This window comes from Lytechinus variegatus, chromosome 1 (assembly GCF_018143015.1).
Source record: "Lytechinus variegatus isolate NC3 chromosome 1, Lvar_3.0, whole genome shotgun sequence".
In the NCBI taxonomy this organism is placed as follows: domain Eukaryota; kingdom Metazoa; phylum Echinodermata; class Echinoidea; order Temnopleuroida; family Toxopneustidae; genus Lytechinus; species Lytechinus variegatus.
In genome coordinates this window covers 30,824,437-30,850,243 of record NC_054740.1, presented here as the reverse complement: position 1 = coordinate 30,850,243, position 25,807 = coordinate 30,824,437, and the positions used below count along the sequence as shown (strand labels likewise).

At 36.4% G+C, this 25,807-nt stretch overlaps 2 protein-coding genes and 1 long non-coding RNA gene across 6 annotated transcripts in view; 2 read left to right on the top strand and 1 right to left on the bottom strand.

Annotated features, from left to right (window-relative positions):
* LOC121411116 (TBC1 domain family member 1-like) overlaps positions 1-6,923 on the top strand; it is a 76,623-nt gene extending 69,700 nt beyond the window's left edge. For all 4 annotated transcript variants that reach the window (XM_041603644.1, XM_041603659.1, XM_041603651.1 and 1 more), the window contains 7 exons: positions 71-229; positions 1,029-1,180; positions 1,985-2,077; positions 2,869-3,028; positions 3,532-3,701; positions 4,196-4,426; positions 4,996-6,923. In XM_041603644.1, coding sequence (XP_041459578.1) covers positions 71-229; positions 1,029-1,180; positions 1,985-2,077; positions 2,869-3,028; positions 3,532-3,701; positions 4,196-4,426; positions 4,996-5,409 — 1,379 coding nt within the window. In that variant the 3' untranslated portion in view covers positions 5,410-6,923. The remainder of the gene's footprint in view (positions 1-70; positions 230-1,028; positions 1,181-1,984; positions 2,078-2,868; positions 3,029-3,531; positions 3,702-4,195; positions 4,427-4,995) is intronic.
* A 5,415-nt stretch (positions 6,924-12,338) lies between these two features.
* Positions 12,339-25,807, top strand: part of LOC121411100 (heat shock protein 75 kDa, mitochondrial-like) — a 31,309-nt gene continuing 17,840 nt past the window's right edge. The window contains exons 1-3 of the mRNA XM_041603626.1: positions 12,339-12,493; positions 20,848-21,045; positions 21,628-21,710. Of these exons, the coding sequence (XP_041459560.1) occupies positions 12,355-12,493; positions 20,848-21,045; positions 21,628-21,710 (420 nt within the window). The 5' untranslated portion in view covers positions 12,339-12,354. The remainder of the gene's footprint in view (positions 12,494-20,847; positions 21,046-21,627; positions 21,711-25,807) is intronic.
* Positions 14,885-15,466, bottom strand: LOC121411108. The gene is made up of 2 exons (XR_005969422.1): positions 15,417-15,466; positions 14,885-14,960 (listed from the first exon to the last, which is right to left on the bottom strand). It is a non-coding gene; the product is annotated as an uncharacterized LOC121411108 (long non-coding RNA).

Genomic DNA, 25,807 nt, shown 5'->3' with positions numbered 1-25,807 from the left:
TGCTGATGTATGGAGTGCTACAGAAAAATTGAACATTGATATTATATTTCAATTTTGTCCATCTTTATAGGTGTACCGAGGACGAGACGAGGTGATATTTGGATGATGTTATCTGAACAGCATCTATTAAGAATGGTCCCTGGAGCATCTCAGATACCGGAATCTGAACCATACACAGAGCTTCTAAAACAACTCACAACACACCAACATGCTATCCTCATTGACTTGGGTAATATTTACATTCAGTACACCTTACTTACTTATTCTCCATACATCAGTTATGGATGCAATACATTGCATATACCCCTTCTTTTTTTTCTCTCTCAGATCATATTAATGTGTTAGATTTAATGTTTTGTTTTATATGTAAGGAGATGTGGTTTAGTACATTCTACAGCTATACTTGCATAAATGGACCTCCCATATTTTTTTCGACTATGCAAAATGAAAAGGGAAAAAAATCCATATTTTATTGTTCGAAATGAAACCTGAAACAAAAATACTTTGAAAATTCTTTGTGCCCAATTAATTGTGGGCCCTGCATCCACTGTGCAGCACCAGATAAATGTAGCTCTATCCCTTGAATGTTTGAGCGCCAAACAAGGTAGCAGCAACTCCCATCTTTTGGTCTGACGCAGCCGAGGCTTGAACCCCCGACCTCCCAGTTGTGAGACGGACACTTTATCAACTGAGCCAACACACCGGTTCAACACATAGGTTCAAAACATGTTCTGTACAGTGGTGCTAGACAGTTAAGGAATTCATTCATGCTGAGTGTTGAATGTAAACAACAACACTACACTGCCGGGCGAGCCCAGAGAAACACACTTTATTGAATGTACTATTTTATCACATGATTTCACAATTAATATCTATAACATAGCAGAACTTGAACACATTTAAATTTGTTCATTTTCTTGTGGTGTTCTCTAACTTTATAGCACCACTGTAACCTCTTCTGAGTGGAGTCCCTCCAAAGTCAAAAGAAATTTTGTAATCCCTAAAGGTTAAATTATTTCTGTTGACAGGACGCACTTACCCAAACCATCCATATTTCTCCAATGCTCTTGGGCGTGGTCAGCTATCTCTCTTCAATCTTCTGAAGGCCTATTCACTCCTTGATGCAGAGGTCGGTTACTGCCAAGGCCTCAGCTTTGTGGCTGGAATTCTTCTCATGCATGTAAGTTTTGTTTTCAGTTTATTTTTCAATCATAACAAATATGTTTTTTTTGCAATTTAGCATAATGGGCCTCTGAGGGTTACATAACTTTTTGATAAATATGATGAGGGGGAAACTGTATTAACAATAAATTTTAAGACAGGAGAATGCACGTACACTACAACTCATCTTGGCTTGTAATGGGTATGCCATTGTACATAAATACAACATGAATATAGTGTATGACAAGATTGGAAATACAAATTGAACATCGAAGATAGGTTTCATGTGAACAGGTGTTCAAGTATATTTTTTTCAAAACTTTGGTCATAGGCCCTTTGTGCTCATAATGCGTGGTTTAACTTTGGCTAGTAAAATCTGTCAAGAATTTTTTTACTTCAGGGCCCTGTTGTACAAAGAGTTACGATTGATCCGATCAATCGTAACAATGGAAATCCATCAGTGTCATAATTTTTTCTACGAAAATTTGCACAATGTCCTTTTTATGCAAAGAGAAGCGCAGTGAATTTTCAAGAAAACAATGAATGCATGAATATACATCACAGCTGTAAAATATTTTGAACAAACATGCATAATAGATGTTGACGTTGCTGGCCGTCCATAGTTGCGATTAATCGGATCAATCGTAACTCTTTGTACAACAGGGCCCAGATGTCCAATTTATATTAATAATAATGTTGCATATTTAAAACAAGCCCATGCAGTGGTTCTGTTGCTTCAACTTACAAAATAAAAACCAGACATTACAGCACCACAAATAAGGATTTTGTACCTATTGTTGTTCATATTGTATTTGTTTTTAAGATGGAAGAACATGATGCCTTTAAGATGTTGACCTATCTCATGTTTGGCTGGGGTTTTAGAAGACAGTATAAACCAGACATGACAGCTCTACAGGTAAGTTGCGGAGTAATTCATGAAACAATTAGTGATTTTTACTGACTTGTAAAGTCAGCTAAATGAAATCTTTGCATCTGATTGGCCGATGAGCAAATTAGCCAGTGAAAATCACCCACAGAATTCTTTATGAAAACACTTCCTGGGATATATTCTTTTTCACCACTTGAGGAGACCAAGCAAAAATATCTCATATTACCTCAAGATTTCTCAAAAAATGTTTCAACAAGCTCGGGTCAAAATCTATGATTGTGGCTAACTTTGATCATATAGCATTCTTCAATTGGCAATAGCACTGTTGAAATCTTGCTGAAATTGTAGAAAGATTATAATATTCCAAGAGGAAGTGCACATGGTTTAAACTTATTCAGAAGTTGACATTGAAAATCTTAATGATGTAATCTGTACTCATTTTAAATGTCAAAGCTTATTTTCTTTTTTTAATGTAAATTCATGACATCAAAACACAAAAGATTATTGACTCAGAAATAGATTGACTACACACCCTTTGCCTTGGATTAGTGGATATTTCATAGGAGTTAGTTGTAAAAGATGTCCGAAAATGGTTGAGGGGTTGAATTTTACCCTTTGTAATTCTGAAATAACTGTTTGCAGCTGTGTCTTTAGGGCTTAGCCAGTTAATGCTGTCCCATAGAATCAACAAGACTTCTTTCCCTGCTTCTGGTAAGGCTGGGCCAGAGAGTGTCAAATCATCCCATTCTAAAACAGTGTCACTGCTTTAAAAAAATCATTACAATGATTTATCGTCGTAATCATATCTTCTTGTATAGATCCAGATGTATCAGCTTTCACGTCTCCTTCATGACTTCTATCATCGTCTACACAATCACCTGGAGCAGAATGAAGTGGCTCCATCTCTTTATGCAGCTCCTTGGTTCCTGACACTTTTTGCCTCTCAATTCCCTCTTGGCTTTGTCTCAAAGGTCTTTGGTGAGTTATTTTAATTCCCCCGATGCAAACCATTACAGAGCTTTAGATTTCGCATCCTGTTGCCGAATATTGTCTCTGGTAACTATGCGTTTTACTCCTTACTCATGCACAGTTTATAGTCCGAATGTCCCAAGTCAGAATTTTCTGCTTCATGGATTAGAAATCTAGAGCTCTCACCAATCTACATGTATAATAGAGAATGTATTGTTGTGGGCTATTCCACATGTGATTCACCTCACTTTATATTTATAGTGGAAACAATCAGTGGTTTTTAATACCTGTATTCTTGGATATATAAACAGGATTGTGACACAAAGGTTTTTATTGGCTTAATAAATGTTTGATTATATAGAATTATATTTTTGTTCTGTAAAAATGGTTCAATATTCTGGTGATTCTGACAGTTCAGATTAATACCACATTTTCATGAATGTCAGTAATAACCTCTATTCAAGATAGTACTATGATCTTAATCTCTATTTTGGGGGTTTTCTATCCCTTAGATCTGATCTTCCTTCAAGGGTTTGAGGTGATCTTCAAGGTAGCTCTTGTCATCCTTGGTAGCCATGAAGAACTGATCCTACAATGTGATGGCTTTGAGTCTATCATTGACTTCATCAAGAATCAATTACCATCCCTTGGTATCGTCCAGATGGAGAAAGTCATTAACAAGGTCAGAAATCACAGCTTATATCCTTCACAAGCATATTGCCAACCTTTGTTTCATGAAAAACTTGCATGGTATATTTGGAGAGGGTTATGAATCTTAATCTCTCAGATTAATGTTAGTTTTCTGTATTCATTTAGTTTTGTCTACTTCAGGTGTTTCTTTTTAATAGCTTATCAAGTTTGCCTCTTGCATATGTTGTATCTCTAGGTCTTTTTGTATAGTTTGTGTTGTTTTCATCCTACACATTGCTATACTTTGCCTCCTGCATTCATCAGTTGACTCAACATAATTATGATTATTATTAAAAAAGGGTTGAACCAAAGGATTTAAAATGGAGTAACAGTGGATCCACCCCCCCCCTCGGCTGTGTGAGATGGGTCCAGTATTAACAAGCTTCTTGTTTAAACAGTTTCTGAACTTTTTTAATCTCTTATTTCTTGTGGCTTTAGGTTAATTTTTTTAAAGATCAATTTAGTCAATGATCTCTGTCTTTGTAGGCTTACCACTTGGACATTTCAAAGGAACTTCATGCCTATGAAGTCGAGTACCATGTTATTCAGGAGGAAATGCTGCCCTCGCCTGTCCAACCAAAGTCTATGCAGCGAGACATCGATCAGCTGGAATTCAGTAATCGTAACCTACGTCGTCATAACAACGAGCTCTTAGAACAACTTCAGTCTACACACAATACAATACAGAATCAGAGATCTCTACTGCAAACAAAACAGGTTGGTAATTAATCAATTCATTTGAAGAAGAATTTAATGATGGGTGTGGTTGTTAATATATCATAGATGTAGCCACCTTATTTTTTATGGCTGCCATAGGTCTGAATCCACAATTGCTAGTTTGAATCCACTGTGTATGAAGATTTTGAGGTCGGTTGTACTGAATTACTAGTCTAGCTCACAACTTGAACTGACCTTTATCCCTATGATTGAAGTCACTTCAATAATTTCTAAAAATTATCATCATTATGATGTCTGTTACAATATTTCACATAAATTTTCAACCTATCAGAAAGTTTCGGATAAATTTTCATGTTGGGTTTCTGTCATCTCTTCTATGACTGGTAGAGAAAGGTGAGAGTTTCATAACTGCAGAAATGTGTAAAATTATTATTTATGCAAATTCAAAAAAATATTGAAAAATTACATACAAAATTACTTCCCATCATTCAATCTAAATTCAAATTGGATTGTTTCTTCAGCTATTGGCATTAGTCAAGTACTGTGCATGACTTTCTGGCACAATATATATGATGTGCATTGAAACATTCTTTTTGTTGTGATTGCAGACAACCGAGAACAATCTGCGATTGGAAATCCGGAACTTGAACCTGGAGAGGGCAGCTCTTCTGGACACCATTGCTAAGTTACAGGCCCTTATCCCAGAGAATATTCTTAGCAATGCCAGTCTAGACCTAATTCAACCAAAGAGAGATTACAAGTGCTATGACAGTGAATCCTCTCACCAGACCATAGAGAGTGCTGCCGGGGGTGGAGACAATCTGTCCATCGACACCGACTCCATTGAAGACATCGATGGGGAGGTCGCAGCCATCAACAAAGTACTTGCTCTGAAGGAAGAGAGGTCTAGGAATAATAGTGGTGGAAGCATTGGAAGTGGACAGAGTGCGAGTACAAATACAAGCGAGGCAGATATTCCATGTATTATGATCACAGACACTAAATCGATATCGTCACTGTGAAAGTGAGCTGATGAGAAAGGCTTTAGAACCAAAGAGATTTCAAAGGTATTAATGAGAAGAGATGAGGATTAAAAGCAGTAGATAGGGGACAGGTAGAATCATAGTTTGGAAGATATCTGTTTTAATCAGAGGGAAGAAAAAGTGAAAATAAAGGGTTGAGAAAGATTCTTCAACCATTCTTCTGTTAAACCTGATTGATTAGTAAAAGCAAAGACTGTACCTCTGTTAAACTTTATGATGATGAAAATGAGGAATTGAGCAAGGCAATAGGACCATACCTCTGTTAAACTTGAATGACTATGAAACAAATCTGAAGAGATTAAAGTAGGCTTTGTACAAATATAATTCAACATTGTACAGATTAAAAGAGGATGGGGGACTTAAAATAATTGTTTGTTAATGTAATGTACATAATATATTGATTAAGCTAAAGCTTTAAACAGATTTATTCTTGTGCTGTTACAATCGAAGATTGGCATTAGTGTTTATGTAAATCATTTTGTTTTGTATTTTTCTGTTTGTTAATATGATTTAGTGGCCTTTATGTGTGCAGGAAACGCCATTCAAACACATGCTCTTCCATTTACTTGAAAGAAAGATCTGATCTGAAATAAGAGAGCCTAGATAGAATAAACATTTTTTTTAAATCTGATATTTCTTGCTTATGTCTACCTTGTGTGCATTTGTGATTAACCATTTTGGTGGATCCCCTGTTCTATGGGAAATTGTTTTATTTTCATAAAGCTCTACTTGTAAATAGCATTTGTATAAATGTTCATACTGTATGTCTTCTAGAAGAATATTTTCTGTATTTCAACTACTGTACTGGTACAGTTTGTTAAAAGTGATGGCCTACATGTATATTTGTGTGTGATCAGTAAAGATTAAGCTTTAGAATATATTATGTTAAATAGTTATATCAAAAGATTGATCCCAAAGTTAATCTGTTATCAAGGCATTGTACAAATGTTTTGCAATCAATTGCTTATTTGAAATGATGATTCTGATTGGCTGTTGGTCATGCCTTTGAACTAAACATGCATGCCAGGATGATCTTGATTGGTCACTAATTTGCAAGTGATTATAAACCTTTGTGTTACAGGAATAGATGTTAATAAAGTTTATAATTAAGTTTAAATGAATAAAGCAATTTACTTCAATATTGGACACATTTTAGCTGTAATAGAATTGTTGATTGTAAGTGATTTTTTTTTATAAGAAGGTAAATTAATTATTATGAATTTTATTGACAGATGTTTAGATTTTGCCTGTGCATTCTTGCAAACATTTTATGGATATAACTGAGGTTTGGAGATAGTGTTCACATTGTGTGATATCATAAATAGTGTTGCCATGATAACAAAACCTTTAACTGTTTAGAAGATAATTGAGCACAGCTTGCATGAGACATGCTGGCTTCTGTCTCCTTTTAGAGTTCCAAAATCCAACAATCAACAGAATCAAAAAGTTAAAGACTTTATTTCATTGAAACTACAGGTTAAGACTTCATATATTTTTGTACCCCAAATTGTTCTCCCAATATTATCTTATGGACACTTGTGCAGCACAGTATTACTGTAATTTCAAAGGAATTGAAGAATAACTGCACATATATGCTTTAGAATTCATGCATCATTGTGAATTCAATTTAATTTGATGACCTTGTGTACTTTCATACGATGGTATGTACCAAAGTTTTTTTTCTAATTCTATTCTATTTGTTTTGTTTGTCTTCCTCAACATTTCTTCATCTTTTAATCCTCTAATTTTTTCTGCCCCTTTTCATTCTCTTTTCTTTTATTTCTTTTTACTTTCTTCTCTTAACTTTTCATGACTTTGTTTCTCTTCTTTTTTAAAATTCTGTCTCCCATTTATTTCTTACCCGCTATTCTTCTCTTCTTAATTCTCTCTTCTCCTCTTATCTTTTTTGCTATTTCTTCTCAGCTCTTATATCCTTTTCCTGCTTTTCTGCTTCTCTTCATTGCCTCTTTTGTCATTCATTGGTTTTCTCTCTCTATCTATCTTCCCTTATCCCTCCTGTCATTCTCTTCCATTCTTTCATTCATCTCTTTTTTTCTCAGTATTTCCTTCCCATCATGAGCTGCATTGATGTCTTCCAGTGATTCCATGACCTGTGCTTCTGTTCCCATGGAAACCTGCCAGTCACAAACCTAATAACAAACCAAATGTTAACTCAAATCCTTGCAATATCATTCTAATCACATTGTTATCCTTAGCATGTCTTTTAGGGGAAATGAGTACAGAAACAATGGCTGGAGTAGCAAATGTCTCTTCAACATCCTTGCACTTAAGTCCTTTAGACTACTTTATCTCTGAAGATTTTTGGCAGTCTTTGTATGTTGCAACCATATAATATTATGTGACTTTAATATGGTGATGAATATGGTAAAATAAGCAATAGAAGAACTCAGTATAGACCATGGTATGATAAGAGTAAGACATGTCCTTGGCATTCCAGTGCTGAATTTCTATTATCTATCGCTCATTGTTTGTTTCCTTTTGTGTGCAGTATAAAGTAATTGTAAGTCATCATAACAGGAAAATTTACCTAGAGAGGAAAAAAGATGAGGAGAAAATGGTAGCAGATTGTTAGTACCCAAGATTAAGATGTTTTTACCCCTTTGGTCCATACTAATATTTGATCGGTATTAAAGGTGTTATTTCATATATCATGTGGATTAATGTAAATGAGTATGAATACCTATAATAACAGATTTCAGGCAAAGATCAGCTGAATAAGTATGCATGTAACCTATTATTATTCTACTTCCATTTAATTGTTTGAATAGGATGATCCATTGCTAAATGGACAGCTTGTAATGTACTCAAAGCATTGTGAACATCTATATTGCTTTCATTGTATTTTTACCATTATCACATCTTATCATGTTTGTTTGGTAAATGATTCTTTCTATTTTGTTTCTATGAAGGGATTTACTCGACAACACCCGATGGAGGCTATGTGTGTGCATTTAAAACAGTAAACAAACATACATGGTACTTTGATAATTACTCGTAAAATATACCTGTCATTGTGCTCTGCTATTTTTTTTATATAGATTTTATTATTTCATCAATAGATTTTCTTATTTCATCATTTGTAGAAAAAGTGACTTGTGCTTAGAAATTTGAATGTTCAGTTTCAATGCTTACCTTATTCAACTCTTGATAAAAAGTATTGAGATTGTTGTATAGTAAATGTCATAAATCAGCGCTACCTAAGATCCAAGCAAAGAAAAATTTGCTATACAGTGACACTTTATCATTATTAGTTTTGTTTCATTAACAAAGAGTTTGTATATTTATATAGTTGTTTTTGTGTATATCATTATTTTACTGATAACATTTGATTTTTTGGAATGTATTGTTTGAAAGCCATAAACGATATAGTTACTCATTCATAAAAAAATTGTTCTCCTATACTAGTATACTATAAATCTTGTGACTCTTTCTTGAATTGAAAGCTTATATTTACCTACATATATTATCATTATCATTACATCTCAGTTTTTTTGTTCCTGTGCAATTAGAACAGATTTCCTTTTTTCTGTGATCGAGTATTTTATAAGTTTTCACACTATATATGTTTTGTGAAGGAAATATTGTGATAATGATAATTTTTTCTCTTTGTTAATTACATCCAAAGGGGACAAGAAATTATCTCAATATAGATTCAATTATTATGTTAACTGCATTTCTTCATTGAGGTTGAGAGTGCCTTTTTTCATTTTATTTTGTGCTAAAGTATGACATAATTGAATGAGAATTACATGTTTTTTTGCCAATGTCTGATTTGGAACATTCTCATTCTTGTAAAGATTGATATAGTTGTATCATTTATGTAATTGTGCTAATACTGATATCTTAGCCATTGTATTTGATAATTACTTGTGTGTATTGTATGTATTTTCTCTGTAATCATATCATATTTTATTTTTAACCAAGTGAAAACCTGTAAATGTCAATATGAATGTAATCTTAAACACTGAAATTATTGCTCTAATATAAAGGTATTTTTTGGTTTATGTTATTTATCTTGAAATGAATATGACTGCACAGTGATCAATTATGAATTAAATGAGTTTACTTTGAAGAAACCGTTACATGTACATGAAATAAGAAAATGTATATATTTTGATCATTGCCAAGTAATGGTTAAAACAGATTCAAGTTCTTCACTTTTGATGACATCACACATGTTCAATTAAAGTACTAAGAATCTACCAATAAAATTTGTTGAATGGTATGTTGATTTGATTTCTTTTTATCAGTGTCATCCCTAAATCTATGAAATCAAATTTAATAAAAAAAAGAGGTGTTACATACATTACAACCATGAAAACAGTAAAGAATAAGAATTCATATATATTATAAGACTCATTTAAAATCTTACATTTCACAATTCAGCTGGATTGTATTATCATTTCTACTGAGTAATACATTAAGTAGATTATCTACTTAGCCATTAGCATTAATCTGAAAATAAAAGTCAATAAAATATTTATTAATAGGCCTTCCATGAATTCAGAACATGCCCAATGTATAGGGGGCAAGATAGTTGCATACCACCGTGTAAAAGTGCTATGAGTTCTAGCAGCAGCCCACCCTGAGATAAACAAAACACACCTTGTGCAGGACAGAGAATTGTCCTCCAGAACAGCCATTTTGGCCCATTATCCTTGATATGGCTATGTGGCAGGAGGCGGGCCAGCAGCATCAAGACAAGATGCCACCTCCAGCTGCTTGTTTGGTAAGTTGGCTTTATATCTATTCAAATCCAGGCTGAGGACCTTGTAGCAATCTCCATTAAGTCCAAAGCCAGCTTCCTCCTGTTGGTTATTCCCATCCTTGAGAGGAAGAAATGGAGAGATTTTGTTGCATAACCTCTGCAGCCGATCTCCACTGGGTAGTAGTCTACCTTCCATCCCCTCTCCTTACATTTTAGGATAAGTCTGCATACTTTGTTGTTTTGTACTCATGGCCATCTCTATGTTCTCCTCCCATGGAACAGTCAATTTGCAGAGGATAACCGACCTGGACTACTTCGACCAGACTATCATATCTGGTTGCATGTTGGTAGTTGCACTCACTTTGGAAGGTCATCTGCTCATCCATGTCTGAGACCAACTGCCTGTCTATTGCCAGACAAAGGAGCCTACTTGTCTGTGGGCTAGCTTTCCTGTTGGCTCCAGTACTTGTCCCAGCTTTCATAAATGAGATCATCACTAGAGCATTTGATGATTTTGTCTGGTTTAATTTGTCTATGGTGTTCTTTGGGTCATTGCTCAGATCTTTCAAGATCTCATTGTGCCTCCATGTATATAGGCCTTCTGCCAGAAACACCTGACAATTTGATAGAATGTGCCTGAGTGAACCCTTTTCCCCCACATCTATAGCAATCCTCATTTTCAGTCTTGGCCCACCTCTTCAGGTTGTAAGGAGAAGGAAGAATGTTGTAGGTTGCTCATAGCAAGAATTGGTATTACTGTAAAGGTGTTACTATAGTATAATAATGAAACTACACAATGAGCAGATTGTGAAATAAAAATGCATGATGACTACTTTGCAATAGCAATGCCCCCCTTAATCCACAAATTCCAATCATGCAGAAATGAAAATAAAATAATGTAATTTATTTTACCCTTGCATGACTAGAAATAAAATCAACAAATTGAAAGAGTGGAAAATATATAGAGCTCTATGAGAGAGAGGGGGGGGGGGGGGTTATAGAGAGAGAGAGGGAGGGGGGGGGGGAGATAGTGTGTGAGAGAGAGGGGGCCGGGAGAGACCCCCACAAAACAATATTTTTATTCAGCATGTTTAAAGGAACGATTTTTTTATTTTGGAGGAGGGGGAGCCGTTGTTTATGAACAGGAACAGCTTAACATGAAAAATATACATGGGCCTGTATTCTGAAATGAGGTTTAACTTAAACCATGGTCTAAAGTCTGTGCCAAAATTTATATGGGGAGCCAAAAAAAAAACATTCTGTTTATATTGTATACTTCTTAAGTTTACTGTTTTGTTTCCTTTTCATTTCATAATGTATACTTCAAAATACTTCAGTTATCATTCCCAGACAATTTGGGTGTCGTATGAGTTAATAAATTGGATGTGTTTTGTTAGGGATTTGTGCCCCAATTGGCTCTCCATAGTTAAACCACAACTTTAAAACCCCCATTCCACAGAGAGCAAGACTCTGAAAGACTGTCGTAAGACCATGAAACCTGCTTGATCTTTCAAGGGTCTTTCAACAAACTTTCAAAGATCTCGGTGGTCTTTCACGATTCCTGAAGAATCTCTCATGTGGTCTTTGTGGTCATCGTGATTCCCAAAACTTTTTGAAGCGGTTCAAAACAGTCTTTCAAGAAAATGATCTTTTGGTGGTCTTTCAGTGGTCTTTTGATGAACTTTCAAAGTTCTTATTAGTCTTTCCATGATCTGAGATCACTGTATGAGAGATTGAAAAACAAGCCTAGGAAAAGTCCATGGAAAAAATTCTGAAACAGATCACTTGTTGCATAAAAGATCTCTGAAAGACCATTGAAAGGTATATCTATAGCATAGGACTAGTCTATTAAGTCCATTAAGACAAGAAACTGTCTTTCACAGTTTTTTTTAGCCATTCCACAGAGATGACAAAATTCAGTTATCTTGCAGACTGCTGTAAGACCTTGCCAAATTCTAGCTGGTCTTCCATGCATAGTTCCTTCAAAGGTCTCCCCTCTGAAGGGAAAGGAATATGCTGAAGCAATTATATTATTGCAATTATTTTGAATAGATTCATTTGCAAACTAGAAGTTCCCCTGCAGTCAATTGATAAAAGAATGATTTGGTTTTGACTTGTTCACTATGAAAAGCCCCGGCCCATGCACAAACAGCGAAAGCAACAGTTCATTGATCTCTACGTCATCAAATTTCAAGATGGCAGCCTCCAGGAGTGTCGGCATGTGCCGCTTAGCTCGAATTTTCAGTCTTTCAAGGGGTCAAGTTAGTAGGTCACAACGATCCTATCACGGAGCGATTTCTCAGGCAACTGGAATACCACCATTTGGTCAAAATGGTAATTAGTTAAGTCAGTTTATTTGTAATTGTGTGGTCGAAAAGTGTGCTGCTGCGAGTGCGAGCTGCTAGCTGCGGAAGCCGCTACGCATGGCCTGGCGATGGCCCACTCACACAACATGTGAGGTTAGTAATACTGGCGCTAATGCAGTTTCGCACCGGCCGGTTACCAGCATACCTCATCACCAATATTTGTTCCCAAATGTTATGACAAGTCTCTCAGTCACATTTCGATGTCAATATATCCACCACTTTTCAAAATATCGTGATCGGGAATGGCTGTATTTCGGCTTCGATCTCAACGTCGTTGATCGACACGGCGTAGACATTGCTTCGCAGATTGCTTGGATTCACCGTGCACCGTAATGTTGATATGAACTGAAGTTAGCAACCAAATCATGCGAAAATGTGGCGAACAAACTGCCAGCATGCCGCATGCGAATCTATGTTCGCATGATTTGGTTGCTAACTTCAGTTCATATCAACATTACGGTGCACGGTGAATCCAAGCGATCCGCGAGGCGATGTCGATCAACGACGTTGAGATCGAAGACGAAATACAAAAATACAGCCATTCCCGATCACAATATTTTGAAAAGTGGTGGACATATTGACATCGAAATGTGACTGAGAGACTTGTCATGACATTTGGTAACAAGTATTGGTGATCATTAGGTGTGCTGGTAATAATGCTGTAACCGATTTTTATTCCAATTCCCGATCCGATCCGATTTTCCCCTTTTTTCTACATTTTTCCGAACTCCGATTTTTGACCAGTGGGGAAAAAATCGGATCGGAAAAACCAAAACATAACAAGACAAAAAAAAACACGTGGCGACATGTTTGCCGTCAAAATGCGCTGGTGATTTGTTTTGATCTCAGACAAAAGTGGTGGAAGGAAAAGAAGATAAAGGGGAAGAAAATTATGATTTGTTTTTATCTCCGATATTAGCGGAAAGGCAAGTGGAGAAGAAGATTATGATTTGTTTTGATCTCCGACATAATCGGGGAAGAACAAAACGATGATGATGATAACTGGTGATAATTTGTTTTGATCTCCGACAAAAATGGAGGAAGAAAAAACAACGAAAAGACGATATGTTTTGATCTTAAGCGGAGGCAAATAAGATTTAGTTGAACATGCTGACATGCGCGGTAATATTTACGACTATCTGACTCTACGTCCTCTAAGAGTTTACGATTACCTCCGCTATCACTACGATGTTGTAGAGGTGAATATCATGGTAAACAACTCTGGATAATAATGCGTCTTTTTCGGGAGGTCAGGCGACCTTTAAGAGTTTACGATTACCTCCGCCATCACTACGATGTTGTAGAGAAGGTGAATATCATGGTAAACAACTCTGGACAATAATGCGTCTTTTTCGGGAGGTCAAGCGACCTTTAAGAGTTTACGATTACCTCCGCCATCACTACGATGTTGTAGAGAAGGTGAATATCATGGTAAACAACTCTGGACAATAATGCGTCTTTTTCGGGAGGTCATGCGACCTTTATGAGATTACGATTACCTCCGCCATCACTACGATGTTGTAGAGAAGGTGAATATCATGGTAAACAACTCTGGATAATAATGCGTCCTTTTCGGGAGGTCATGCGACCTTTAAGAGTTTACGATTACCTCCGCCATCACTACGATGTTGTAGAGAAGGTGAATATCATGGTAAACAACTCTGGACAATAATGCGTCTTTTTCGGGAGGTCATGCGACCTCTAAGAGTTTACGATTACCTCCGCCATCACTACGATATTGTAGAGAAGGTGAATATCATCGTAAACAACTTTGGATAATAGTGCGTCTTTTTCGGTAAGTTATGCGGCCTCTAAAAGTTCACGACGGACTCCGCCATCACCACGATGTTGTAGAGAAGAGGCCTATCGTTGATCGGCGGTAGTGTCGCGTGCTGGAACGTCATCTTATTTTCCTTCCTCCGATTATGTCGGAGATCAAAACAACTCATCATCTTCTTCCTCCGCTTTTGTTGGAGATCAAAACAAATTCTGCCATCAGTGTAGCGTGCCGCATTTGTCCACGCGCCGGCCACATACAAATTTTAATGTATTTGTTTGTTTTTGAATATCTTCCGATCCGATATCCGATCCGATATCCGAACCGATTCCGATTTTAGGAGCAAAACTTCCGAACCGAACTCCGATCCCGTAATTGCTCTAACTTACAACATTAGCTGGTAATATAATCGGCCGGTGCGAAACTGCATTAGCACCGTAATACTAACCTCGCACAATAACGCATGTGATTTCATAGTGGAGTTTGACATTTTCATTCATCACACGAATGTGAGGGAATAAAACACGCCACACTTTTCACTATTTCTCCACTATTACTCTTGCAATTGAACATTCGTATTTTAACTTCATTTTAAAAAGGAATTATTTATAAAACTGTTTTTATCGCTTACCTCCAAATATCAACCGTTCAATCCGTCCTAGACAGCTGGCAGCCGTCAGTTTCGAGGATTTTTTAAACATTTTTTTAAAATTTCTCCTCATACACAGACGGCTCGCTATCGTGCAGCCACCATTAGGGGACTTGCAATGCAAAATCCCCCCGTCGGGGCTCTTCAATTTTTGTCTTTAATGAATAAAAATTTTGAAAATTAATGCGACCAAAATGCAAATTTATATTCCCTCTTGGCATTAATTGCCAAAAAATGGAGAAAAATCAAGTTAAAAGGAACAAAAACAGTGACTTACCTCGGCTGTCGTGCAAATTCACTTCCCCGTTTTATCCGATCTTAAGTACATAAACATATGGCCGTTGAGTCCCCTGTACAGATCGCGCTAAAACTTCGGTCTCTGTATTTGGTGAGTGAAGCCAACGGAGTTCAGCTGAACAACCAAAATAACAGAGACCAAAGCTTTTGGTCTAAATCCGTCCTTACCTTAGTTATCCTTGACACTGCGGTGGAAAGTACGCAAACAACAATAAAAAAGCAATTTTTCCTATCGAACATTCTCGATTCAAGTCGTCAGCGCATAATAGGAAATTGTACCAAAAATCAACAGGTTGCATCTCTTCTTCTCTATAAGTACAGGCCACTGTCTGGCGTATTGTCGTACTGTATATATCTCATGTATATACTTATTGGTAAAGTACGCCATCTTTTGACAAGATGATGATGAAAGTGGATTGAACGAGCAAGAAAATAATGCTGATCGCCTAGAATGCAGCTAGCTTGCAAAACCGTAAACAAAGGTATACCGTAAACAAACGGTAGGCACTTAAGAACCAAGTTTGAAAGGACACTCGTAAAATTACGTCACTCTCGCCCATGAATATTCATTAGATCGTGGTCATGTGTGTTCAATACAAACTCTCTGCATGCATGCACTCAGTGTGTATTGAACACGCACGACCACAATCTAATGAATATTCATCGGCGAGAGTGACGTAATTTTACGAGTATCCTTTCAAACTTGGTTCTTAAGTGCCTACCGACTTTGTGAATAATATCGCGCACCCTCTTTAGGCAAAAATTGATATCCACGCTGAGCAGAAGGTATCTACGTGAAGATCACGAAAAATGCTCTTTATTTTATTTAAAAAAAAACAGCAAAGAGAATTCAACAAACGATCCATATGGTTTGGTAAGTGTCATAGCACAAATGAAATTCTAAGCTACAGTATGATGTAAAGTCATAGTTATTTTAGTAAAAAGGGTGTGAAAGATTCGCGTGCACCAGGTGCATGATGAATCCTTTGCATGCGAGATGATTTGAAACCATGGGTGGGCCTGGCCTGGGCCTGGGGCCGGGCGAGACAGCTGGCAGCCGTCTGTTTCGAGGAGTTTTTTAACATTTTAAAAAATAAATTTCTCCTCGTACACAGACGGCTCGCTATCGTGCAGCCACCATTAGGGGGCTTGCAATGCAAAATCCCCCTGTCGGGGCTCTTCAATTTTTGTCTTTAATGAATAGAAATTTTGAAAATTAACGCGACCAAAAAATGCAAATTAATAATTCCCTCTTGGCATTAAGTGCCAAAAAACAGAGAAAAATCAAGTTAAAGGGAACAAAAACAGTGACTTACCTCGGCTGTCGCGCAAATTCACTTCCCCATTTTATCCGATCTTAAGTACATAAACATATGGCCATTGAGTCCCCTGTACAGATCGCGCTAGATCTTCGGTCTCTGTATTTGGTGAGTGAAGCCAACGGAGTTCAGCTGAACAACCAACATATCAGAGACCGAAGCTTTTGGTCTAGGGCCGGGCATGCCATGCATGCTTTCGATCTCGGCTCAGCTGAGTGAATAGACAGGAATAACCATCGTTTCTGGGGATTTATTCAACAATTTCTGAAATTTTACTATAATCCCCATTCACCGACGGTAGTGTGTTAGTGCGAGCCTGCATGTGTAATCTGGGTTGACAATTTGGAGGGTGGGTTTTGACTTGTCCAGATTTTAATTAGTAAATATGTATATGAAATTATGATCTTGAACGAAGGCCCACTATTTTTGCTAGACTCTAATCTTTCTATTGATACTATGTAAAATCTATATGACACCGATGAGTAATTCCCCGGGTTATTCCTCATTTTTATAATTTTCTGCTGGAGAGGAAAATATGGCAGCCGTCAACCACTCATCCGATGAACAAGGTTATCTGTAACCTTGTTCTCGGTTACATCTCCATGTGTGGCAATGTTTGGCTTATTTTCTCTTTTTATATAGAACAAAAGCTTGATTTTCTTACACTGTCAGTTTTCATTACAGCTATTTATCATATAACTTGGCTCTTATGTAAATTTAATCCTTTAAGATATTTTTTCTTATTTAAAAATAGAGATTGAAAAATGAAAATTTTCTTACCATATTACTGTCTACCAATAGAGGGCGTGCACAAAAATATGCCCAAAATTCAAGATTTTGAGCGCTCTAGTAAATACAAAAATTATTCCCAAGCTACTAATGAAAAATAAATTGCAACTGTATGGAAATTAGTAATTTGGGTCACAAAAGTTTTATTTTAATTGATTTTTTAAAGTGTGTGCTATATACAGCATTGGCATACCATAGTCCTACCTGTAGATTCTCCACAGGCAGGATGGTAGCAGTGAACGAGTGCCGTCAACGAGTTGTGCTTTTAAGGCTTTCCAATTAAATTTTCAGTATCTTGGCCAATGAATGCGAGCGACAAGTTCCGAACGCACGCACATGTACAAGCGCAAAGCAGCAGCACAAAATCGCGATATATAGCGACTGGTAAATACGTCTGTAAGGATGATGACGTCATCCAAGATGGCAACTTACGTTGACCAACGAAAGGATCAAAAATGAAGATGTTTCGATAAAAAAATATACCTTTTGTTATGGACTCCCGTTCTCCGAGAAGAAATATAAATCACGCATCTATCAGGATATGTAATCAAACATTGTTTTGAGGTGTTAATGATTTGAAATATATTTGATGTGCCTTTCATTATGGACTCCCGTTCTCCGAGAAGAAGTATAAATCATGCATTTTTCTGACAACTGCAGAAAAGAAAAACAAAATAGAAGTCACAAACATCTCAGATTAATGAACGATCGATTGGGAATGTTTTAAAATTGTTTTGAGGTCCTAACGAGTTGAAATATATTTCATGTTCCTTTCGCTATGTACTCTGTAAAGTATAATGGTGCACTATTCTGACAATGGCGGAAAGGTTATAAAACAATAAATGTCACAAACATCTCAGATTAATGAAAGATCTATTAGGACATGTTTTAACATTGTTTTGAGATGTTATTGAGTTGAAATATATGTGATATGCCTAACGTTACGGACTCCCGTTCTCCGAGAAGAAATATAAATCATGCATTTTTTCTGACAACTGCAGAAAAGAAAAACAAAATAGAAGTTACAAACATCTCAGATTAATGAACGATCGATTGGGAATGTTTTAAAATTGTTTTCAGTTCCTAACGAATTAAAATATATTTCATGTACCTTTCGCTATGAACTCTACAATAAATATAAGGGATGCACTATTCTGACAATGGCGGAAAGGATTATAAAACAGAATAGAAGTCACAAACATCTTGGATTAATGAACCATTGATTGGGAATGTTTTAAAATTGTTTTGAGGTTCTAACAAGTTAGATTATTTTTTATACCTTTCCCTATGAACTCTAAGAAATAAAAATCACGCATTTATACTGACAACCACAGAAAAGAAAATAAAACAAATAGAAGTCACAAACATCTTGGATGAATGAACCATTGTACAGGCTGCAAGATTGGGAATGTTTTAAAATTGTTTTGAGGTTCTAACGAGTTAAATATATTTTTTATACCCTTTCGCTCTGAACTCTCTAAGAAATAAAAATTATGCATTTCTTTTGACAACAGCGGAAATGAAAATAAAAGAACAAGAAGTAACAAAAAATGTGAAGCGTCCCGGCTTGATAGGGAGGTATAAACCGGGGAATAAACTAATGATAGTACTAAAATTGTTGAAGATTCATTAGATATTTTTCAAGTGTTTTGATGTGACATCAACATGATTTCTGATATAAAATCATTATCCGAAAAACAAAATGAAGCTCACAGCCAAAGCAAGTGATACCTCCATCATAAGGTACATTGCATAATACCTTGGGTGAAGCAGCTGGGCCAGATCTGTCGACACTGACGACAAATTTAGATAATCTGTCGAGATTTGCTGAACCATTAAATCAGCTAAACATGAGATAAAAATTGTTTCTCTTGGGACTCATTTGGGCAGCCACTGAGATGATTTTAAAACATCAGCCATGTGAGCAATTGCTTTGGGTGGTGACGGACATTTCATTGATTTCTTTTTTTTTCAATCAGCAGCTGTGCATACTAAAAAAAATTATACAAATTCTAATAACTTTTAAAGTCTGTGATGGAATTTTTGTCAAACTTTCATCAAATGCTTATTATTTTTTTCTGCTATCTTTTTGTCAGGGTGAACTCCCACTTTAATGTTTGGTCACTTAAAAATGACACCTAGGTATCACGAGTGTGTTCAGTAAGTTAATTTCCAGTTGGGAAAATTTGGAAATATACAAAATAACTTATTTATTTTTATACCATGCTTTATTTTTCTTTCAGGTTGAGAATTAAAAAATGGGTTGACCATTCTCATCATTTTGCATTTCAAATTCCCTCTAGAAAGATGTTGCATAGTCTTAGGCATATTTCTGATCTGCACGATCGGGGGGGGGGGGGGGGGGGTTCGCATGACATATCGATTAGAAATAGTTACCTAAAAATATGATTTTCGATTTCTAATCGATATGTCATACGATCACATGCCAAATTCCAAATTGAGAATGATTGTTAAAAATATTACTTAGCAAGTAATTAGCTGGAAAATTATGAGGAACAATTCATTTTAAAATCAAATTTTCTTGAAAACTATCAGAATATGGTATCATGTAAAAATGAAAGTCTACGTCGCACAGCGGACAATTCAGTTCCAAACATAGCATGCATGTCCTGCTCAGCTAGCGCTTGCTATTTGCTCGCTATTTGTGCGTGACGCATCAAGAGCTTGTGGAACTTATGTGTGTCGCATGCGACGCATGGGTTCTACACTGGCGAGAATGTTGCTTGCAAAACAGCTATATGCAAATGAGCAGACTGATGATGTCACCCACTCATTATTTCATTTGTATTTTGTTGTTATAAGAAATATGAAAATTTTAATTTTCTCATTGTCATGTGAAACTAAATTTCTTTCCTCCTGGGCATTTAGAATTACCATTATTTTAAAAGTTTATGGTAAAGTCAAGTTTGTCTTTGTTGTCAAATGTGTAGAAATTGAAATGTATAATTAAAAAAAAAAAAGTGAGTTAGAGGACATCATTTATTCTGTCATTTGCATATCACTGAGTTGTGCATATAACAGTTTTTTTTAAATAAGGGAAACTTGATACTGTCAACTGTTATTTTACATCAAATTTTGATGAAACTTTCCGCGTTACCCTTGTTTTTTTTTCAATCAATTCAAATCAAGAATTTTCTGGGGGTGGACTTGACCTTTCAGGAACAGGAAGGAAAAAAAAATTGCTGATGGTTATGCCACCATCTAGTTTAGTTGTGTTAATCAGATTTTGATTCATTGATGGGCAGATCACTCTGTGTGAGACAAAGACTGCATGGTTCAATTGTCTTGCAGAGCAATCGGCAAATTGACATTGCTTTGTCACCACCTGTTTACTTATTGTTCTGGCAGTGGAGAGGTTATAAAATTTGGCTGCATGAACTCTAATCCATCGAGATCATTTTATGTTTTAGTCTGATGAGTCATTTCTTTTTCACTTCATTTCATTTATGAAAAAACTGTTTTGCATTTAGATTCAATATCAGCTAACCATCAAGAAACTTCAAGACATCGAAGAGGACATCTCCGTATTATCAGACGGTACTCGTCAAACACTGCAGAAACAGAGTCAAGTTCTGAACCTATAACAGGAATCACTGAAAATGAAACTGAGAATACAGAAGAGGAGCCTGTCAAACACAATATTATCCAAGATTCAGAGGTATCATCAGGTAATTTATGCATGATAGTGCTTTCTATCTAGAAAAACTCATGAGGTACATGATATGAAGAGGCCTTGATAGAGTTATTACTTATATTTTCCAAATAATATCATATTGGATTAAGCTTTGGCCGAGGTTGAAATTCAATGAGGGTCATATCTCAAAGTAAAAGTCCAAGAAGTCCAAGGGTTTGTTAAATGTCTTCCTTTTTTAGCTTGTCTTCATTCATATCACATCTGTTTGGTTTTCATTATGATATAAAATCAATCTACTCAGATGTCTTGTACTGATAAAAATTCAAAATTATAAATGTCTCAAAAATTCACTATTTATTAAGAAAATTTTTGAAAGGAATGTCTATTTTTACCAGCGCTATTAGAAAACCCAGTAAAGGAAAAACCAATTAGTTGATTCATAGTAGTATATTTTCAAAGGGATGAAAATATTGCGAAGGATTATTTAACTGCATGTTTTGGGATAATTTTTCTTTTGCTTCTAGGAGTTTCAATGTGAGGCCATCAAACTGTAATAGTCAACTGATGTCTTGTAATGGGAGGACATGCATTTACTTATATATCATTTCTCTTGCAGGAGACTTTCAAGAACATGAATTTCAAGCTGAGACCAGAATGCTTTTAGACATTGTTGCTAAGTCTTTGTATTCAGAGAATGAGGTGAGTATCAGATCTTGGTGACCTCACAGGCAAGCCTTTCAATACGAAATCTTTTTCATTGCTGATATTCACAATGAGGATTGCTAGAAAGTCACTCGCATTGACTATTGCGTTTTCACAAGAGATCAGGGGTGTGCATTGACAGGTTGCAGTTTTATGCTTCACACTTATGACTATCTCATTTGAAGATCACGGTGGAAGGTGATTTACATTTCCATCCAGAATGCTGTATATTTTTTGTATTGGTCGTTAGGTGACTTGTCAGTCAAAAACAGAAAATGAGTGCTGTTGATGATGACTTGGGAGGAACATGTAGATTTTAAAATGATGACTTGGGAGGAACATGTAGATTTTAAAATGTGTGATTCAATTACAGCTGCACTGCATGTTTCATCTTCTTGTACTTGTTGTTTCATTGACGTGTACAAAAGTGCGGTATGTTTGGCTAATTTCCATATTTATCCTACTTTGACCTTTGGATATTCATCTTGTTTTCTTTTGTGTTGCAAACATGGTGAATCCAAGCCAAGCTTAGATCTTCTTTTTAAAGTGTTGAAACATCATCTCTGACAGATCTCCAGGCAGGTATCACCCGAAAGGGTAGTGTGGTGTAACTCTCTCACACACTTCCTCACATTACAGCTGCCAAGTAGTACGGATTTTCATTATTTTAATTGTACTTAAAATTGAGAAGAATACTGATGGTTTCATGCAAAATACTGATTTCTAAAGCTTCAGTTTTATGTGTTGTTCTATGGTATTTCTTTGGAAATACTGACATCACCAAAATACTGATTTTCAGCTTTAATAATACTGAAATGTTCTTGTTCAGGTGGACAGCTCTGTCACACTCAATTTGAAAGGTGACTGAAAAGGTTGAACAGTTGTACTGATAATATGCTTATAGTCGAATACATTCTTATATTTGTGTACATGTGGTACTTGTGACTCATGGCATGATTGAATTTATTCATTATGATTTTAGAGATTCCAGTACATTACAATTAACACCAATTCATAGGTGCATTATCAATATCATAAATCTTTCCCACTTCCCATCCAAAATAAAAACTAAATTTAAGCTTCAATTCATCCATATCACCTGTTTAATTTCAGCACCATTGCTCTTTGACTGTTCGTTGCCTTCTTCTGTCTTTACTGAAAGGGTTTCCTCTTGCCCATTAACATGACAAAACACTCGAGGTGTATTTCCATTATTGGGCCATATTCTCCAGATAAGGTCAAGACTGCGACGTCTCACTGATTCTGCTGTCTCTAGTCTGTTATTATGGAATGCAGATGATGGAAATTCACATCTCCTTGTGCTAAACTTGGAGACAAATGACCGAATTACAAGTTCAAGATTGTGCCTTTTAGCCTCTTCATTGGTTTAAACCTTTTTGTTCTCCTTATTTTACTCAGCGAAGAAACCACTACTACACATCTCCCAACAATGGTACATGGTACACCCCTTTTGGACAAAAATGTTGAGGGCATATTGAAAAGTCCTTTTGCACGTAATAAAATGAATGAAGATATACTGGGTTTCTTCAAGAGGATAAGTGAAAGTTAGCTACAAAGCCTTGAGTAGTGAAAGTGGGAAAATTAGTAACACACAGACAGTAAAAGGATGAGAGAAAGTTAGTTCCAAATACTACGTCATCCAGGAATGCAGCGTCCCCATGTCATCCTTGGAGAATCAAAATGATCACTCTTGAGAAAGTGTGGGGAGCATTACACTAACCAAAAACCCACATGAACAAAGAATGCTTTGATCTGCTGTTATGCAGAATGAGCAGCTAGTTTAGAATACCAACCACCTGATATATCTAAATACTCCTCAATACACTGAATGGTAAACACACCTTTCTTGGTGGCATTATTCAACTTTCTATATTCAATACACCAACTGACTCACCCATCCCTTTTGCGAACAAACTAGAGGAGATGCCCATTCCGACACTGAGAGTTGAATAACCCCTGCAGGTAGCATCTTGTTGAGATGCTCTTTTTCGCAATAATGAAATTCTTAGGTGTCTTTCGCATATTTTGTTTTATTGGTTAAGCGTCCCTAGTGTCAATCTGATACTCTCTTTCTGTAAACTTTCTCACATCATAGTCTGTCCTTGTAACAACTACCAAATACTCCATAAGTAAATCTCTCAGAATTTGTTTTTCATGATCCTCTGGATTTTGAGAAGAGCGATTATACAAATCTTGGAGATGGGATGGAATTTCCTGGTAATTTGATGGTCTTGTTACCTACACATCTTAGGATCTATTGGTGGGGCTTCTTGAAGCTTCACCCACAATATGATCTTTGGCCCAGTGTATATTCAGATCAGTGGGTGATTCCTAAAATTTAATTTCCTTAAGAGAATATTGCAACGTTCTAGGACTTAGACTACTAGAATTGACAAAGGTTCAACCAAAAATTGTGAAAGAGGTACCTTAATCCTACAAGAGACCTTTGCTATTGACCTTAGCAGAGCTGCCAAGTAGTACGATTTTTCCGTATTTCGTACGGAAATCAATTTAAAATACGGCAGTACGCTTTTTCATGATAAAATACGGGAAAAAACAAATTAGAGAAGAAAAGGTATTGTTCATCCCACTATAGCGTCTGGGAGCTTTCGGGCGGAGATGAAAAATGGCAGCCGTGTGTTGCTGCCATCTATGTTCAATGAGTTGTGCTTTCATCAAGGCTTTCCGATTAGAATTTTCGATATCCTGGCAAATCAATGCGGGTGACAAGTTCGGAGCGCACGCACGTAGTTTACAAGCGCAGAGCAGCGGCTCAAATCGCGATACTTTTTCGACTGGTAAATACGTCTGTGCGGTCTAAGGTACAATATTTCTGAATTTCATACATTTTTCCGTAAATATGGATGCAATTTCTTTTTTGTAATGTGACATTTTATGATTTTATGTGCAGAAAACGATCGGAAAAAAATCAGGTTTCCGTCGGATGTTAGATCTAACGTTACTGCTAATACGTTGTCTGTATGTACGGGCCTCCAAATTCTTCAGTCTATGTATTGCTGAGTGAGCCAACGCAGTTCAACGGAACAACCAAAATCTAGACTGAAGCTTTTGGTCACGTGTGCGACGGTGTGGGGCGCAAAATAATGTAAGAAGTGATCGAACTTTGCCATTATGCATGCATATTCATCTCACGGTAAAAATACAGATTTTTTTGTCAAAATACTGATTTTTGGGGATAAGAATACTGAAAATGCGAAATACAACTTGGCAGCTCTGCCTTAGGGGAGTGCTTACTGCATCTTTAACAGAGACAGGAATCTTTAGTTTTGTACTTCCCCCAAAACCTGCTGGTTTCAATACTGTGAAATGATTGAAATTGGGCAAATCAATGTAAGTCTGATGTTTCTTCAAAAGATCTAATCCCAGTAATATATCATCCCCGACGGGAGAAATATAGATTTTATCTTCAAAATTAAACTCACCCATTGTCATGGTTGCAGGACCCATTACCTTCACATCCATCGTCATATTTCTTTGGGCAGTGTTGAACATAACAGATCTTAAAATATGTAGTGTAGGATTTAAGGACATACAAACCTTATCTGAGATGATTGTAACTCTATCTGCCATATCAATCACAGCACTGAGCTTACAGTCAACAACCTTGAGACACACTGTGAAACTTAATGTACTATGAAGTCGACAAACAAGCACATCCTCTGGACTGCTGTCTCGCCACCTGCACATTTACTTTTGTTTGATCTTTATGAGAAGGGGAGGCCAAGGCGGGAGAAGCCAAGGACATTTGATTTGTTTGTAAGGACACACCTCAGACCTCTGTTTAAAGTAGAGAGTTTTACACATATTAGTGTATTACGTGGTCAGACATTTTTATTTCCTCATCAAATACAACATCCAAACCCTTGATTGTTGAAGACGTGGGAATGTGTACAGCATCAATAGAAAATGGAAGGTCATTGAACCAATTGAGATGTGTTGGAGAATGGCCTTCTGGGATACCCGGTAATCTCTTGTCTTGCAGTTTGTCCACACTCAATTTTCTGGCAAGGAATAAATTATAAAATATGCATGGTGTGCTTTGTTTTCTTCCA